Here is an 18,602-nt window from a genome sequence, read left to right as displayed (position 1 = left end):
TGTATCCGATCAAGTCATCCGTCTCCTCGTAACTCTTGACGTTAGACGGCGTTCCCGTCTAGTAGTCATGTTTCGTCGCTATCACCAAGCAGACCAAGACAGTTTTCTATACCAAACGGTTTGAGGAACACCTATTTGGCTAGTTCTGCTAGAAGGCATCTAAATTCTCGGACTGAACCAATACAAAACTGGCGATGAGTGCGCATCCTTCAACTACGTCATTCGCTCCACAGCATGCCACCGATCTGCTGGCATCGATAATTGCCCAAATGCCAACGGTTTCAAGTGGTGAGCTGGATCAGGCTGAAACACCAATCGATGGTCAGCGCTCGGTTGACGCCATACAGCAATCGAAACGGTTGGCAAAGCTGAAGCAGAAGCTCGACCGGCAGAACAACTTCATGGTGGAGTTGAAACGGAAGATCCGTGAGAAGGAAGCGATGAAACCGAAGGCGGACTGTGACCGGGAGGAACTTGCATTTCTGCGCAATCGTCTGAAGAAGGAAGCCGAACTGCAGCATAAACTGCTGGCGGATGTAACAGCCGAAATGCGCCAGGAGGGTAACCAGTGGCAATCGATACTACTCTGCCCCGACAAGCTCGACGAGTACTGTACCAATCCGTGGACGGTAGGTTCCGTGCCGGTGGATGAAGATAAGCGCTTCTCTTTGGATTCTACCCTGTCCGCGCTAAGCTCGGACGAACAAGTCGGTACCACGAACGAATGTCCCGACGCGAAGATGGTGGAACGGTTCGAGAAGGAACTCATGAATCGCGACCGTGTCATTGAGATCTTGCAAAGTCGGCTCGATCGGTTGTCAGCGGATGTGCACAAAGTGCGGCGCGACAATGATACACTACTGGACCGAAATCCGAAACCGATTGCTCCGATTACTCCGATTACGCCGCGGTTCTGCGAGACGGACATGATGCATCGGTTGGAGTTTTATCGTACCAACACGGAAACGTTTTGTCAAAACTTGGAAGAGATGGAAAAGGCGTTACACTCCATCCAGAAGGAGTTGGGCCCGATGGGAGAAATGGATTGTGCGCTGAAGAGGAAATCTTGCCCGAAATCATCCGCTTTAATGTGTGATAAAAATTCCTCGAAACGATCCGTAGCTTGTCAGCAAACTTATGGGGGTGATGAGAGACCGACGGAGACCTGTATGCTAGATGACAATTCCTTAAGACGCGATTCGGATCCCTTAGTGTGTCCAAAGGATGGAGAAGCCCAGAAGCAGTACGCGATGCTACTAACAGAGTACACGAAAAAGACGACGGAGTGTCGACATCTGTGTGAGCGCCTGGCAAAGGTACAGGCCGGTCCGGAAGATCCTTCACCCGAAGACACTGAGCGTCAATTGCTGCAGAAACGCTGTACGGAGCTGCTGGATGAACAGGACGAGTTCCGGGTATTGATACGCGAGCAAGCCAACCAGCTGGATGATTACCGCGGACGGTATCTGGCCGCACAGCAACAGGTCGAGGAACAGCGACTGCAGATGGGTAAGCTGCAGGTGACAAACCGACGCGTGGAGAAGCAGATCAACTTCGAAATCGAGCAAATTAAGCGTAAGTTCCAGGACAAGCTACGCCATCTTACGCCCTATCCGCGTCTTTTGGAAGACGAACAGGCAAACTGTGAAAAGCTGAAACAATCGAACGAAACGTTGTTTGCCGAGCTGGAGCGATCGTTACGGCAGGTGAAGGTACTGGAGGAACGACTACAACAAGTTCATGTTGCAAAAGATGGCGAAGTCAAGCAAGCGCTACTGCAGGCTGAAACCGAACTCGAACAGGTCCAGGGACGATTCGATGGACTTGTGAAGGAAAAGCAGCTAGCGGAAGAGGAAGCTCTTCGTTGGCAACGCGAGCTAGATGAGCTGCGAACCGAGAGTGTAAAGATCATAGAGCGTGCCAATCAGCGGGTCGAAAAGGAACGCGAAATGGCTCAGAACAAGTACCGTCAGCTGGAAAGTGAGTTGGCTCAGTGTCGTGCGGAAGCATCGTTCACAATCGGGAACCGTGAGCAGGCATTGCGAGAGATGCACACACAGCTAAAGGTGCTGTCGGCGAGCTTCGACGATGCGCAGCTGCAGATTCGTTCGCTCCGTAATCAGTTGGCTTACCTTCAGAACGAGAAGTTGGTCTGTTTGGCGTAATGTGTGTTAGCATTTTGCACTTTTGAGGCTATTATTTTGTTTAAAATCAAATAGTAAAAAGTTTGATGTAGGCATTGTTGGAGCATTTTTGCTCTCTAAATTCAATAAGTGATGTAATAAATTGTTAGTAGTGTACTGGACACGAAATTCATATGTTCCGTAGTAGACATTAAATTCAAGATGTTCCTAAAAAGATTACATTATGGTAAAAAAGCTTCCTTTTTCGAAATTATGGGTACTTGATCTGGGTAAGGATTGATTGAAGATTGATTTCCTCCCTTCACATGCGTTGAAGTCGCCGTTTAATATTTAAAATAACATCAATTTAGTTTAAATTTTATTTGTAATCAGAAGCAACCTTTCGAATCAATAATAATCAGAAACAGAATAAAACCAGGACATGACGAATGATTGTAATTATGTTTTTATCTTCCAATAATGAGTTTATTCCACTGACTTTGAAGCGTTCCGTCCGTTTTTGCTTCTTCGACTCCCAGTGAACCATATCAATCGACTCACGTTAGAACGTTAAGAGTGAAAGGAAAACGGGACAGAGTGGCTAGTGTGTAATAAGTGTTGTACAGTAATTAGTTGTTAAGTGTAAATAAACAAATTGATTATAGAAAAAAAAACGATTACGGTTGTCCTTAAACTCAACTTTGCAAGATGTAGCACGTGTTTGCGCTGTACTGTTCCTGCGATACCTTGTTCATACATTTATACACAATTTTTCTTCTCTTCTTATCTGTTCTTTCGTTCTTTCTGCTAGTTACCACATCGTTTGATTTTGTTTTATCATCTTTTTTCAGCTTTGTTTTCTGCTTTCCATTTCTAACTGCCTTTCTGGTACTTTCCACTTGCACTTGTGTCACATACTCGCTCTTTTACGACATTTATTTAAGAGATTTTATCACCCTGTGTAGTTGTGTAATTCATTGTATCCCTTATACTCGCTTTTTGGTTCGCATGTTGTCGTTTTGTGGCTAAATTGAACACTCTTCTTATCTGGTAGGGTTTTCTGTTGGTTTGTTCTTCTTTTTTTTGTTCACATTAATTTTCCTGAAATTCCTTAAAAAGTTTCCACTAGCCCTAACTGGCTCTTTTTAATTTTTCTTTTTTTTACAATTTACTTTCCTTTGTCACAATATACATACAAATGTTCGGGAGGGATAAAATAAACGCAAGATTTCAATGCCGCGTTTACTGTTGCTGAAGCAGCAAGTTCTCCAGCTCGTCGGCACTTCGCATGAGGAAGGCGGCCGATTCCCGGTAGCCGGTGACGAGCTGCTTGACCGCTGTGATTTCTGCACTGTTGAGTTTATGGGCCAATATTGGCCGTTTCATCGACAGATCGGTCGGCGCTGCTGCAATGCAAAACACAGAAAAGCAGAAAGGTAAGAAAAGACGCAACGAAAGGTTAGGTGTCGCACGCGAAAAAGGGGGTATGAGTTGGCCTACAATCGCTCAGCTGATTCCACAACTCACCGGTGCCGGCAGCGGACATGGTCGTGTTGGTCGTGGCACCGCTGCTCGTGCTACTGCTGTTGACGGAGTTCATAAAGTTTTGATAGTGTTGGGAGCGGTTCGAGAAACCGGTATTGTAGTCGTGAAAGTTGGAAATGGTAGGTACGGTCGTTGGGATGGTGGGTGTCGAACTGGCACTGGCACTGGGTATGTTACTGTGGACGAGAAAAATCAGACAATCAGTTATTGAGCACGTGTAAAACGAGAAGCTAGTTTTATAAATGCTAAAGATGTGGTTTTATGCAAATGAGTAGTTTAGTAAACCAAACAATTCCACAGCAATGGTGCAAAGACAACGTGTAATGGCGTAACTTTAGGCGTAACAAATAACCATAAAACTAACGGCTGAAGTTATACTAACGAAAATCCTATATTTCCTAATGTATAATTAACGCAAATATTCAACTCAATGGATTGTGTTTAGCATTTCTATCAGCTTTTTAGCTGATTTAAAAATTGATATAATCGGATATGTAACTCCACTAAACCTTTGAGTGAATAGTGTTTTTAAAAAAACATCGATTGCATACTTCTAGGCGCAAACATAATAAAGGCACCTTTCAAGCAGAGATGAGAATAACAACTCTTTTTAGTGAGTCAACTCAGTGTGAATGAGTCGTTATAAGGAGTCAGCTCGTTTAACGACTCATTTTGGAGTTATAAAAAAACCCGGCATAAATCTCCTAAGGCCTTAGGATGATTTATTGATGAAATATTATAAATTGATTTATTTTAATGCAAATTGGTTGAAATATGGGAAAATTTAAAAAAAAATAATTTATTTTCATGCAAATTGGTGGAAATAAGTTTCTTTTCACTCAAATAATGCTTTCAATAAAAAAAATCAAAATTCAGAAAAAAAATTTTAAAAAATTTTCAACTCGAAAATTTCATAAGGGGTACCCCTTGCCATTTTTTTGAGAAATTTTGCAAAAAAAATTAAATTGATTTATTTTAATGCCAATTGGTTCAAATAAGTTTCTTTTCACTCAAATAATGCTTTAAATTGAAAAAGATTGAAAAATTGTAATAAAATAACAAAAAAATCTATAAAATTGCCTATCTCCTAGGCTCATTATTGCATCAAGTTTTGCCTATAACTCTGTCGGTACCCAACGGATCGCCAATCTTTAACTTGTGGTCGATAGATGGCACCAATGGCTACATTTTCTTCTTGGACGGCCATGCCCTCAGATGTCTGTGCCAGAAGTTATTCGAGGAACCAAGTTCCATACCCTGTTTGATAAAATGTAACATTTTACTCATTTTTGCACCAAATTTTGCCTATAACTCTGTCGGTACCCAACGGATCGCCAATCTTTAACTTGTGATCGATAGATGGCACCAATGGCTACATTTTCTTCTTGGACGGCCATGCCCTCAGATGTCTGTGCCAGAAGTTATTCAACGAACCAAGTTCCATACCCTGTTTGATAAAATGTAAAATATTCTTCATTTTTCAGCAATTTAGCAAAATTTATAAATGTGATATATTTGAATGCGAATTTGTTGCAATAAGTTTCTTTTCACTCAAATAATGCTTTAAATTAAAAAAAGAATAAAAAATCAGAAAAAATTAAAAAAAAAATTTTCAACTTGAAAATTTCATAAGGGGTACCCCTTGCCATTTTTTTGAGAAATTTTGCAAAAAAAAATTAAATTGATTTATTTTAATGCCAATTGGTTGCAATAAGTTTCTTTTCACTCAAATAATGCTTTAAATAGAAAAAGATTGAAAAATTGCAATTAAATAACAAAAAAATCTATAAAATTTCCTATCTCCTAGGCTCATTATTGCACCAAGTTTTGCCTACAACTCTGTCGGTACCCAACGGATCGCCAATCTTCAACCTGTGGTCGATAGATGGCACCAATGGCTACATTTTCTTCTTGGACGGCCATGCCCTCAGATGTCTGTGCCAGAAGTTATTCGAGGAACCAAGTTCCATACCCTGTTTGAGAAAATGTAAAATTTTCCTCATTTTTGAGCAATGTAGCAAAACTTATAAATATGATATTTTTGAATGCGAATTTGTTGCAATAAGTTTCTTTTCACTAAAATAATGCTTTAAATTAAAAAAGAATAAAAAATCAGAAAAAAATTTTAAAAAAATTTTTAGCTCGAAATTTTCATAAGGGGTACCCCTTGCCATTTTTTTGAGAAATTTTGGAAAAAAAATTAAATTGATTTATTTTAATGCCAATTGGTTGCAATGTGTTTCTTTTCACTCAAATAATGCTTTAAACACAAAAAAGAATAAAAAATTGGAAAAATAATTTAAACAAAATTTCAACTCAAAAATTTCATAAGGCTTACCCCTTACGATTTTTTTTTGGGAAATTTTGCAAAAAAATTTAATTGATTTATTCTAATGTGAATTGGTTGAAATAAGTTCCTTTTCACTCAAATAATGCTTGAAATAAAAAAAGGAATAGAAAATAAGAACAAAAATTTAAAGAAATCTAAAAAGGTATTCCGTTTCAGCTCATGTGTTTCAAACGTTTCGTTTCAACTCATTTTTGCTTCAACTCCTACGCACATTTTCGTTTTAACTCACGTATTTACTCGTTTTGCAACTCGACTCACCACGGCTACATGCTTACACTCGTGAGTGAGTAAGTGAAAAAAGAGTCGCTAAAACTCCTCGTGGTGAGTGAACGAAACTCGTTCAATACAGCGCTTCAACTCACTATCTCACTCTTACTCACTTTACACACCGCTACTTTCAAGGCGACTTAGAGACTTAGAGGAAACAGTTCAGTTGTAATCCAATTAAAAGGGAAATATAATGCTACCGCATATATAATAGACATTGCAATAAATTTAATCGACTTACAGCTTCATCTGATTCATGTCCGGTGTCGGTGTGCTGGGTACGGGCGATATCTTCGGTACGCTTGTCATCGGTTCACTTTTGATCGTCGACACGGACGTGGACTCTTGTTCGCGGTTGGTAAGGTTCTGGTACATGTTCGGCACTGCCGTCGGTGATTCGGCCGACGTCTGCAAAGACAGAAGAGCACACACCAACACCCCAGATGGATAACGGGGCGTTGGACATCCAGAACATTACTTTAGCGCTTGTTGCCCACATCCGCGTGTTGGTGAATTTTCTTGTGTTTCGGTCCAAAAAAAAAACAAAAAAGAAAAGTTCTTCGCCGCAAGTTTTCACTCCCCCACCGAGCGAGCACAAATGTCTCAAGGGGGAGGGTCGGGTTTTCGAAGGGAGATGCGTTTGGAAGCGACCATTTTACCATAAAACTTACCGCCGCCGGTTGACTGACCGTCTGGCTGATCGGCTCCAGCCCGATGCGCATGCGCTTCGCATTGAGACTCTCGTTTTCGCACGCCACGGCCAGTATCTGTTCCGCCTGCACCGACGTAAGGTGTGCCGGCGTGGGGCGGGACTGGAAACATACAAGCATACCAAACCGATCATATCCTCCGCCTGTGGACGTGCTGCCACTAACCTCGTCCGTGCCGTCCACGGGACTCACCGTGTTCTCCCAGCCCTCGCGCGTCTTCTTGTTCCGCCGGCAGGACTTCAGGTACGTCCGGATGCGCTTCCGGGCGCGCTCGGCAAACTCCGGGAACTGGCGCGTACAGGAATCGATGATGGCCTGTATCTTCTCCTTCGGCTGCTTCGAGATCGGGATGATGCGGTCGAGATTTTCGTCGACAAACAATCGGACGAACATGTTGAACGCTTTCAACCGTTCCGGATCGTTTACCGTCGCCTCGAGACGATCCTCCGAGTCGTCCTCGGAAAGATCGTCCTCGTCCTTCTGTTCGGACGAGTTGGTTTCGTCCTGCTGCTGTTCTATGGGGGACGATTGTCGCTCACTTACCGGCAGTTGGTTGAAGTTCGTCTTGCCCGTCATCGCCAGCGCGTTCTGGTACTGTTGCCACAGGTTCGTCATCGTCGCCAGGTCCGGTCCTTCCGCTCCGTTTTGTGCTGTTGTGCATGATGAGCAGGTGCGGGAAAAAAAATAATGAAATTGGAGTTCAGTATGGTTCGATGGTTCGTTTTAGAGACAGACGCAGGAGATACCACTAACATTTACCTGCCGCCGAGTTCTGATAGTTCCACGCCAGTAGCATCAGCTTAAACTTGTCTGCATCTTTGATCAGCCCTGAAAGAGTCGTACCGAAAGGAAAATAAAAATCAATTTCAATTTAGTATTTTAATATTAAAGAGGAGATCTTCAATGAGGAGTTGAGGAGAAAAAAGTTCTACAAAGAAGTGTAACATACCCGCATACGCATCTTCGCCGGGTGTGTTGGCCGTGCTTCCATTGTTTTCCGTTGTCTCAGTGTTGAACGGCATGGATATAGAATCCTAAAGTGCAAGAAAAAAAAACGATAATTAAGTAAAGTTTAATAAAAAAATTTTTAAATACTACAGCAAAACAAACTGATATGTAAATTCAAACATAAATTAAAATAAGTAAAGAGAAAAGAATAGATATAATCCTTTCCTTGGTTCCCTAGCTTGCTAATGTGCGACTATTTTCCAGGAAACTGCTATTCGCATAATAATAATTAAGTCGAAAGATGCACCCATTATAATATTACGCTCGAAGGAAAAAGGGTAATGAGCTGGAAATGTGGCCAAAAAGGAGGAAAAAGCTTTAGGCTGGTGGGAATGTGGAATTGCATTAAGCTAATATGGAGTGATGGCTGGTAACGCTGTGCACAACAAAGAGGATGGTTTTCCACGAAAAAGCGTAATTTATTTGCTCGTATCGTTTGATTATTAGATTAGTTTATTAAAAGCTTTAGCCAAATTTTATTAAAAAAAATCTTGTTCGCGAATGGATTTTTTTCTTCTCCACATTATAACACTACGACCATCCACACTTATCCGTGCAAATCGATGGGAAGTGATGCTTTAGTTCTGCTCCAGATCGATGAAGTAATGCGAACGGTCTGCCCGTGTGCGTAAGCGCCCGAGATAAAGCGGAACACACGAAGTGAGAAGCGAACGCACGTAAACGAACCTCACCCATCACCCACCCCTCCAGAGCTTTTTCATAATCACAGGATATGCGTGCTGGGTGTCTGCACTACCCATAATGTGTGTCACTTTGCGTGAGGACGACCCTCTTCACCCACTCATTACGCTCGCGGACGGTTCCATTCCCCTTGTTTTGAAAATCGGTCTACTCTACGCAACAGGGTTGTGCCCGTGTGCCTTATGCGACCGGATACGGCGATGGGGGTGGTTTTTTTGGGTGGAAGGGGAACGATGGTAGGAGAGTTAAAGTCCCTCCAGCAAACCTATTGGTTTCTACACGCGAACGAAAAGTGTTCTTTAAAAGTGTGAAAAACGTACACTAACGTGACAATATGGTGTTTTCAATTTTTCATTACCGTTTTTTTTTAATATATTTTAAAAAATTTTTTGCTATGTGTGAATTAATTAGTTTTAAAGTTTATTTCTTTTTATATTTATATTTAATTTATATATTTATATTTAATACATAGTATTAGTTTTTCTTTTTATTTTTATGTTTATATTTTATCTGTTTTTTTCGTGTCCTACATTTCGATTTGCATATTTTTATGTGTATATTTTTCTTTGTTTTATTCTTTTAAACTACTTTATGTTTCTTCTTCATTTGCTCTTTAAGGTTTTTATTCTTTTAGAAAAGTTTTTTTTTCTTTTTGGTTATTATTTCACATGTTTCTATAAATTTAATTCTGTTTTATATAAAGTGCTACATTTGCCTTTTTGTTAAAGCTAGTATGACAAATCGCTTCTGCTACCATGTGGCAGTTTTAGTGTTCTACCAAACAGCTAGATATACAACTACGGTAAGAGTGGAACTCGCTTGTTCCGTTCCACCGTGGGCGATGACATCGAACCGTACTTTCATCATCGTACACGAGCGCGTGTGTTTTGTACGTTCGCTCGTCCATCGGTACCGTTTACCAGCGAACCCGAGCCTCCGGGTGAGGCGACTAGAACGTACCTACTCCCTTCGTTCAAAAGGTTCCGCGACCGGTCCACCGGTACGTGTGGGAAGATGCGAAAAGGATGCGATCCCTCTGTCAAATAGGGGGAAAACACTCACATTTCTAATTCTTCGCGTGTGTCCCACGGGTGCGTGTGCGTGTGCATCCCTTTTACTGTCACCCCCCGTGCTTCTGCCCTTATCACTTTCGTATCCCGTTGGTCTGGGGGTGTGCATTAGGTGCGCACCCTCTCTCTTATCGTTGGGTGGTGGTGGTGTGTTTTTTTTCTCTTCCTTTTTGCGCACACATTTTGTTTAACTACTTGGTGCGGCGTTCCTGTCGCGATGACGGTGATGACGGTCACAAGCGGCACGCTTCCCGGGTTCGATTGTCGCGGGGAGTGTCAGTCAAGTTCGTTCGAATGTGGGCAAGGCAAACACACACACACACACACAAAAAGACATGGAAACGGTCACCAAATGGAAGGTGCTTTCTATGGAAGGATGTGTCGTGAAAACCCGGGGTGGAAAGGGGGCAGGAGGGAGGGGGAGTTCGTTCTTTGTCCTGTCCAAAAGGAACTTTGCTACCCTTCTTCGGTGAAAAGGCTGCAAGGAAAGGGGATGGTTTGTGGTTCGGAGCGTATCCTTGGCCATCTTTCTGTGGAATTCTTGCGATCAGGATAATTTCTAACTCCACACTTGCACACAAACACTCGGCCACATCTGCAAGGGTAACGTTTTCTTCTAGCCCCATGACACTTTAGCCCTTTTTTGGTAAGAATTTCCTATCTTCATAACTTTCTTGCGAAGTACAACACCACACAAGGTAGAAAATGAAGAAGCAGGAATAAGTTTGTATGTGTGTGTGTGTGTATGTGTTATTCATCCTTTTTCGAGAATCCCTCTTTTGGGGAGGTGAGTAAGGGCACCCGATCCATTTTGCTATGGGCAAGAAACTTGAGGAAGAATCCCGAAGAACCACTTCCCATCGGACCGTTACCCCATTACACTCGAGTGAAGGAGGAAAGAAGCAACACACACACACATCCATAGATAAAGCAGCATCCAAGCAAGAAAGGATGCTTCACTAAAACCCTCGTCTAGTGTCTTGCCCATCGCTTGAACTGCGGCCTTAATTTCGTCTCGTTGTTCAAATCCTTCACCGAAGGATATACACCAAAACTACGGGCAGGTGGCTACGGGTTTTGGAAAGGGTGTCCCTGTCGACAGAGCCGACGGGGCGACTTAAGATTAATTAATTTTTATATTTTCCGACCCGATCGTCGGGGAGAATGGGAAGCTGTCTAGCGGAAGAGACGAGATAAGACTTCAACATCACACTTCTAGCGGGCATCTTCAGCAAAGGCTCGGATACCTCCTTGTCCCTCCCTCTCCCCCTTTGGTAACAATACGGCTGTGGACTCATAGGAAGTGGAAAAAGGACTTGAGGTACACTAGGGCGTTTCGAACGTCCCAAAACTCCTACGGACTGTCCAAGAAGCTTCCAAGACAAATGCGCTACCCTTCTCGAATTCGTCCCAAAAACAAAAAAAATCCCCTTCTTCGATGGCACATTCCTCCTTTAACATCCCTCACCAATTTTTCTCATTTTTGTGATGCTTCCTTTTTTTTTGTTTTGCTTCTTCTTCTATTTGCTTCCGTGCAGAGTTTTGGGTCGGGTTTGTGTTTTTTTTCTCTAATTTTCCCCGTCCGAATACCAACCCGACGAAAAAGGAAGGTATGGTTGATGGAAAACTGACATGTTGGATGGAGTGGGCTGATGGGATTGGGATGGATGGAAAGCATGGGGAGCAAATTTCGATCTAGCTTCAGCAATAAGGAGCGACCCACGGAATAGTGACCGACCCGAGGGGGGTGGGGGGGGGGGCGTTATATTTTTGTTCCATCTCCACCCAAGACACATTCACTCCTTAATGCTTTCTCGCCCATTGCACACTCGGTGGTGGATGAGAAAACGTGGTGGAAGACGAAGGCGAGGGAAAGCAAGGGAAATGTTTTTAATTTGTTCCTTCAACTTTCACGCGCATTTCCATGGGGAGAGTTTTTCCCCCTTGAGGGAAGAAGAGAAAAAAAAGGAAACCTTTCTGCTTGATCCCGAGCACTGAGCTCGAGGGGAGGGAATCTTCGGTATCTAATGCTGGTGTTAAGGGCACAAGGGCTTGTGTTTTAGTGAAATGAATGTTAGAAGAAATTCATTAACACATAATTAGTAGTAAAATGTTATAACTCATTTTTATAGATCCTAAAAAGAGAAATTTGCTAGGTAAAATGGAGATCTACAAATATGAATTGCCTAAATTTAGGCGCGTAGCAGAGTAATCGTACAATGGATAAACATAAGCACAGTACAATATAAACTACCTGTTGAATGGAACAATATAAATTCATTTAAAGAAAAAGTTGAGAAAGGAAAAAAGAAAAAGGAAAAAAGTTAAATTGTATAAAAATTGAATTGTTAGAAATAAAGTTTAATGTAAAAATAACAACACAATTATATTTCGAAATTTGCTTTAAATAACATTTCTTACTTAAAGTTAAATTGAGATGATAAGTCCATCATACAAACTTTAACCCGTTTAAAAGATTCCCCAACAAACAGTTCCTCCAACAAGAATCTAATATTACATTACAAACAAACAAAACAACAAACTTTCCAAACTTCACCCTCAGCGCTTCTTGTACACACTTTTCTGTAGAAAATTTAATCATTTTTCATCCTTCAATGAAACGTTGCTCCCAAATATTGACCAATTGATGGAACAAACTAATCCCACCGTAGTACCACCCGGAGCGTTTTGCTCTACGGTGGCGAGGTATCCATGGACAAAAAAAAGGGCAGAACACCCCCTCCTTTCGATCTACAGATTTTTTCCCGCCCCCCCCCCAACACATTTCAATCTCAACCCACCATGTCCACCTCCGAAAAGTGAGCTTCTGGGCTTCATTTTAGCTGTACGCGAAAAGATCACCGACTGGTGCCTGGATCGAAACCTCCTTCCTTAAAGGGGAGTTGTTTTTGGGTGTAGATGAAATGATAGGAAGGAGGGGGGGGGGGGGGTGGTTGGGAGTTGAAAAAACGGAAAAGGTGAACCCAGGGTTTCACCGGTTCCGTTGGTGGAGACCGGTTGCTCTTCTTGATGGTATTGCTTGCTTTACTTATAATTCAACCCATCTCTCATCCCACACTTCTTGCAAAAAGGTCGATGAGGTGTTGGAAGGGGGAGTACGAAGGAAGGTGAGGGTGAATGGTTGTGGGCAGGTTGTTACCATCCCGAGAACGTGGGCGGTAAAGCACAAGGCAAGAAGAAAAGTGGCAAAAACCCGGAGATTTCTCATCCCACCAACAAACGAAGACTTACTTCGGATCCGTTGGTGGAAGAATTTTCGTACCGAAGTCAACGTCCAACCAAAGGCGAACCGAAGGCCCGGAAGGAAGCGGCAGGTGGAAAGGAAAATTGCCATAGTGGAAAGGGACCTCCACCAAAAGGGAGGGAGAGGGGGAAGGGCGGTATCAACAAGAGAGAGAGTAAAAAAAAACCCCTGGAAAGGAGGAGGAAATGGGATCCTTTCGAAGAGTGAACCGAAAGAAGCGAAACACGTCTTCGGGGCCTGTCCGTTTCATGCCATCCCATTTCCTGCCTTCCGACACCGTCTCGCACCAGCGTACCGTCCCGAACGGACATTCTTCTTCGATGTCTTGAGTCCTTTTTGTGAAACCCAACCCGCCAACCCATCGCCACCACTGCCCCCCAAAACCAAGAGGGTAAAACTGTCAGGAATTAAAAAAGATGGATGACATGGGGGATGAACGGTTTTGCTTCTTGGAATGTCCCTCCTACTACCAGGGTGGTAGGCAGGCGCAAGGAAATGGTGCGTTTCTCGTTTCGGTACGGTCCGGATGGACGGATTTTCCCTTGTTGCTATCCATCGTTTTCCACCCGCCCCTTTCGAAACCCAAAAACACCCACTCTCGCTCTACGATGGCTTGGCACGTTTATGCGCTGCCAGTGGCGGTCGCGTTCTCTTCATGTTGCCGCACACCGAGGGACGGAGCATTTGGGAGTTGCAAGGGCAATGGCAAAAATGGAAAAGTTCCATCATCGAACCGTACTTCTTCATGTACACCAAACCCACCCTGGATCCTGGAAACGCGGGAGAGCAAGCACAAACACACACCAAGCAAAAAAAAAACGGAAAAAGCAAAACGCCCAAAAACCCAAAAACCGAACTCGAACGGACTGGAGTTTTTCTTGCGGTTGTTTTGTAAGGATGGGTAACGGAAGGGTGTGACGTTTTGTGACGGGACGGTGTGTACACCCACACACACACACAAGCACACACGAATCACATTGAAACACGTGGCCGGGGGTCTGTTTTTCTCCTACCACAAATCCTTCCCTTATAGGATGGCAAAAGGAAAAAGCAAAAATGGGGGTGAAGCAAAAAAAAAAAGCAAGCAAGCATCAGGTTCGGGGGGTTTTGGGCTGCTGTGCCATTGCTTCGATGGCAATGGTGGGATGATTTTTATGAAGAAAATGAGTTTCTGATGAAGACCCACCATTCCCGGAGGGAGAGGGGAGAAAGAGGGAAACCGAAGGAATGGAGTGAACCGAAACGGAAGTGAGCAAGAAATTTGGCTGGCTTCCCAAAAAAAAAACAAAAAAGAAGAAAGAAATAGAAATGGGAATGAAACGGCGGGGGAAAAAAAAGGAAAAACCCGACGGGACATCGTCGAACGGCATCCGGTGGGTGGGGATGGGTTGATGGGTTGGATGATAGGGAAGGATGGGATGAGAAGAAGGGGATATGTCTTAGCGTCGACTTTCCCCGTTTGTAGCCGCTCGTGCCCTAAACCGCAACCGTGCGCTGGCGTATCAAAAGCAAAAAAAAAAATAGGAAAAAGGGATGGACTGGGATATATTCGATTGCGGTTCAATTAAGAGATTGGACCGACGGGCTGGAATGTGTGCACAAATACACACCCCCCCTTCCCACACACACATAGACACATAGAAAGGATGGTTTAGTAAAGGGAATTCGGTGGGCAGGAAGGACGCAAGTCAAAAGTTATGAGCTGGTTCCGTGAGCCTGTGGCAAAGCAGTGGACAATAACAACAGCAAGAAAAAAAAACCATTGGATGGACAGGGACTCGGGTTTCAGTACAGAGGAAAATTTCCCTTGAATTGAATGGAGGGTTAGTACGCACAACCGTAATATTATATATCACTGTTTTTTCATCATCCCCGTGGAGCCCGTGATATAACGAGACAAACGCGTGTGTGGCACGTGAGTGCAAACAAATTCATCCAACAGTTCCCATTTGGTCCTAACTTTGCGATTGTAAATATTAATAAAAACCGCCCCCCCAAAAATCCTACCACGTTCCTATGAAGCATTAGTTGAAATTGCATTTCGAGGTAGGTAAAATAGTGCAAAATCCATTTTATATTAATCAGATGTATTATGAATGTTTTTTTTTTCTTGTTCCTTGCAGCTGAAGACTAACTAGTTGTTGCATTGAAATTGCATGCTTTTAGGCGCACCATGCAATCGCTAGATGCGTATGATAAGCCGATTTACTGGAACTGGATGAAGCAGATGCTGGAAGCACTGTTCTACAGGTAAAAAAAAATTGTGTGATTTGTTTGGTATTTGATAATGCTTTTAAGGATGCAGGATATGCGTTCCAAATTACATATTTCATTAAATTGGGTAGAACTATGCAGCACCCCGGCAACTCGTTTTGTCACTAGTAAATTTCATTTTCCCTATCATAAAGTGTAACAATTAATTTATTTTGTATAATCCCTTAAAAAACGATAGAAAATAACGCATACTAGCAAACAAACAAGCACCAAACAAGCATTCTGGTGCATTTAAAACCATCACTTTTTACTAACCTTGTTGTTATTGTTGTTGTGTAACATGGCCGCTGCTTTTCTTTTCGCTGATTGTTATTTAAATTATTACAAAATGGGGAATGTTTTTTTTATATAAACAACCAATAACGCAAACAAAATAAGAATCAGAGAAACAGAAGAAAAACACACACCGAATTACCACGTGTGAAAATAAATGAAAATTCATGAATGAATCGTAAGGACAGACAACAACGGAAGAGAGGAAATAATAAGAAAGCGCACATAACACGCAAACATACGACGCGCAAATGGGCACGAGCACGTGTTTTGCCAGAGCACACAAATGCATGAGTGTATTGAGTGAAATATGGCATGACCGTATGTGCATGACCGTACGGCACAGATTGGCAGGCGGTGAACCAAACCGTACCGGAAAAATAAACCCCATCAAAGTGTAGGAAAATATAGAAGAGTTAAACAAAGAATGGAAATTGAGAATGAAAAGAAGAAAGCATCCACATCCGAGGTTAGAAATCCATAGCAAATTGCCGCATTAGTGAAAGATAAGGGATAGAGAAAGAAAAACAAACGAAACGCACAACATTAGTTAACCACTCTCACTTTTTAGCTTTTTAGTTTTAGCTCTCAATAAAACATCGGTTTTTGAATTGATTTCTGTTAAACGCGTATGAATCCCAAAACCACAACCGGAAACTCACTCATTGGTCAACACACTTGGGATGCCGGGTGATCGTACACGAAGAAGGATAGAGTAAAATTCACCAAGAATTCACGATGGATTCACGGCAACTTTTTCGTTGTTGCTTTCTGGCTGCACTTTAGCGGTGATAAACGTGTGGCTTATCACCAAACTGCTTTTTTTTCACTCTCCAACACACACGTACACTCACGTGAAATTTAACGTTGTAGTTTTGTGTTATTATATTTGTTTTATAATCACTTTTGGATATCACTTATCACACTATTCGGTTGGATGGTTTTTCCTTCACAAGTAATTGAAATTTTAGCAATGAAAACCAGCTCGTAATGTCCGTCGAACAATGCGTTATTAATTAAATGTTTTCCGTTATTATTTTCCCGAAAAAACCGTTCAGAAAAAAAGAAACTTTTTTCTGTAATTTTATTCAAATACTTTATTCACTGTGTAGATTGGTGTGTGTTTTTTTAAAACCGGCTTCCACTGCACGAAGAGCGTTACGATTCGGTGCGTCACGATCCGTCGAGGACTTGGCTATGACTGTGGTTGATGGTGTATCCTCGCTGGTAACTCGCTTCGAACGCGAAGGAAAATCGTATCCTTAGTAAGCCGGGAGCACGGCTATTCGTGAGCGAGAGTCCTCTCGAGCTTGTGTGTATGCGTGAGAAGCAGTGGGAGAGAAAGAGAGAGAGAGAAAGTATATCAAAAGTATACGATTATCCGTACGAGCGAATGAAAGAGAAAGGCGAATGGATGAGCATTTTCCCGACTTTTCTTTCCCATTGTATGCTACTCATACCCACACACACACACACATACGCAGCTCGCAAACAAACACAAACGCTCGTTGTGCTTCCCTCTTTCCACAGCGGGACGCTTTTTGTCCGATCTCGGGATGTTGGGCTCGCTCCTTCTCCCATGGCTCATACCAATCGCGCCAGGTCGGGCCGATGCTGTGGTGGGATGGGAAGGACACTCCGTGGGTGGGATGGGTACACTGTTGGTGCCCGATCCCTATGTACAGGCCCGTTCTGCCGGAATATACGGCGAAGAATATCTCGAACCCACGGCGCTCGTAGGGATGGAGGGTGTACGAATCACCCCCATTCTCACGCCACACTCTGACGGGTGGGTGGGTTCACGATACTCGTACCCATTGCCGCTGTTTCGCCGGAGCGGAACTACCGCTCCGTTTGCCTCCCCATGTTCCCAATCCAACGTTTCGTTCATTCCTCTTTTTTGAATTTCTGCCCCAACCGCCCATGGCTGCTTGAATTCTCGTATACGAGACGGGGTTTTTCCAGCACGGGATTTTCACCGAACTTGGTAGGGGTGCCTTTAGCGCATTCCCGTTCCATTGCCCATTTTACCGTCCGTTGTTTTTCCACCCTTCTTATCCATCGCGTTGATCGAAAAGCAACGTCAAGCGGCATGTATTTGACTGTTTCGGGGCTAGCTAGGAGATGGCTCCATGCCAGCCGTCCCGATCCAATCGAAAATATTTTACGCACATACGCACACAGACACACACACACACAGAAACGCACGCACAAATGTGGGCACATGCATCTTGTGGAAAATAGGCAACGAATTTCCCTATTACGACTCATTAGCTTACGCACCACGAATTTCGCGAATGGAAAGACATCAGAAACGGGACTCTCTATCTTTTTTTCCCTTTTTTCCATTCGATATTTTATTTTATTCAGTGCCATATACCAAACCAGCAGAATAGAAGAAACATTTTTCTGTGCTTTTCCGTTCTACGCACGTGTCGGAGGAAAAAATAAATAAATCCCACACCATTTGAGCGACTTTTAAAAATTTGATTGACATTCGATTTTCATTTTTTGAAAAAAATACTTGGTGAAAATAAATTTATTTCCTACTAAAGCAATAATTAAAATGGAGTAGTTTTTTTAAACAGCTTAAACTATATTGAAAAAAAGAATTAAGGTATTATTCAGAAGATTCCGTTATGCAAATTGCATACTGTTAGGCGTATTGTTATATATGCGAATGGCGAGTTTTTCACCGAATTTATTTTCGTTGTATAATTTTCCAATTCTATTTTTTTTATACCACTGCTTGTAGAAAGTGTGTGTAAAAAAGGATTTTAAAGTTTATTAACATAAAACTTGCCACCTTGCCAACATAAGACAAAAATTTTGCACTATACGTTCAATATAATATAAAAACCCCCTCTTGGAAGATCCTCCATTCTTTCTTGCTTACGTTTAAAAAAAGGGAATGTTGAAACCGGTTCCAAACGCACAGATACGCCGGAATCGAGGCAAGGTGCTACCATTAGCCGTTTCGCCGATTTTGGTTCAGTCGATGGTTATACGCTTCAT

The 18,602-nt window shown here is 42.6% G+C and overlaps 2 protein-coding genes across 5 annotated transcripts; one reads left to right on the top strand and one right to left on the bottom strand.

Annotated features, from left to right (window-relative positions):
* The first annotated feature begins 69 nt into the window (after window positions 1–69).
* Window positions 70–2,316, top strand: LOC125762160 (myosin heavy chain, skeletal muscle, adult). The gene has a single exon (XM_049423988.1). It carries the CDS (start codon window positions 195–197, stop codon window positions 2,163–2,165), a length of 1,971 nt encoding a protein of 656 aa, XP_049279945.1. The 5' UTR covers window positions 70–194; the 3' UTR covers window positions 2,166–2,316.
* Window positions 2,317–2,573: 257 nt separating this feature from the next.
* LOC125762182 (nucleolar protein 4-like) lies at window positions 2,574–17,011 on the bottom strand. 4 transcript variants are annotated; one of them, XM_049424021.1, is made up of 9 exons: window positions 16,250–17,011; window positions 15,570–15,616; window positions 7,945–8,029; window positions 7,749–7,823; window positions 7,188–7,645; window positions 6,945–7,097; window positions 6,527–6,693; window positions 3,624–3,844; window positions 2,574–3,529 (listed from the first exon to the last, which is right to left on the bottom strand). In XM_049424021.1, the coding sequence occupies exons 1-9, from the start codon at window positions 16,251–16,253 to the stop codon at window positions 3,366–3,368; spliced, it is 1,374 nt and encodes a 457-aa protein (XP_049279978.1). In that variant the 5' UTR covers window positions 16,254–17,011; the 3' UTR covers window positions 2,574–3,365. The 4 variants fall into 4 exon arrangements, with proteins under 4 accessions (XP_049279978.1, XP_049279979.1, XP_049279981.1 ...); XM_049424022.1 differs by having other exon boundaries at window positions 7,755–7,823; XM_049424024.1 differs by having other exon boundaries at window positions 6,957–7,097; window positions 16,250–17,009.
* Between the last annotated feature and the right edge of the window lie 1,591 nt (window positions 17,012–18,602).

This window comes from Anopheles funestus, chromosome 2RL, assembly GCF_943734845.2.
Source record: "Anopheles funestus chromosome 2RL, idAnoFuneDA-416_04, whole genome shotgun sequence".
In the NCBI taxonomy this organism is placed as follows: domain Eukaryota; kingdom Metazoa; phylum Arthropoda; class Insecta; order Diptera; family Culicidae; genus Anopheles; species Anopheles funestus.
The sequence above is the reverse complement of the archived record's forward strand: the minus strand, read 5'-3'. Positions and strand labels throughout refer to the sequence as shown.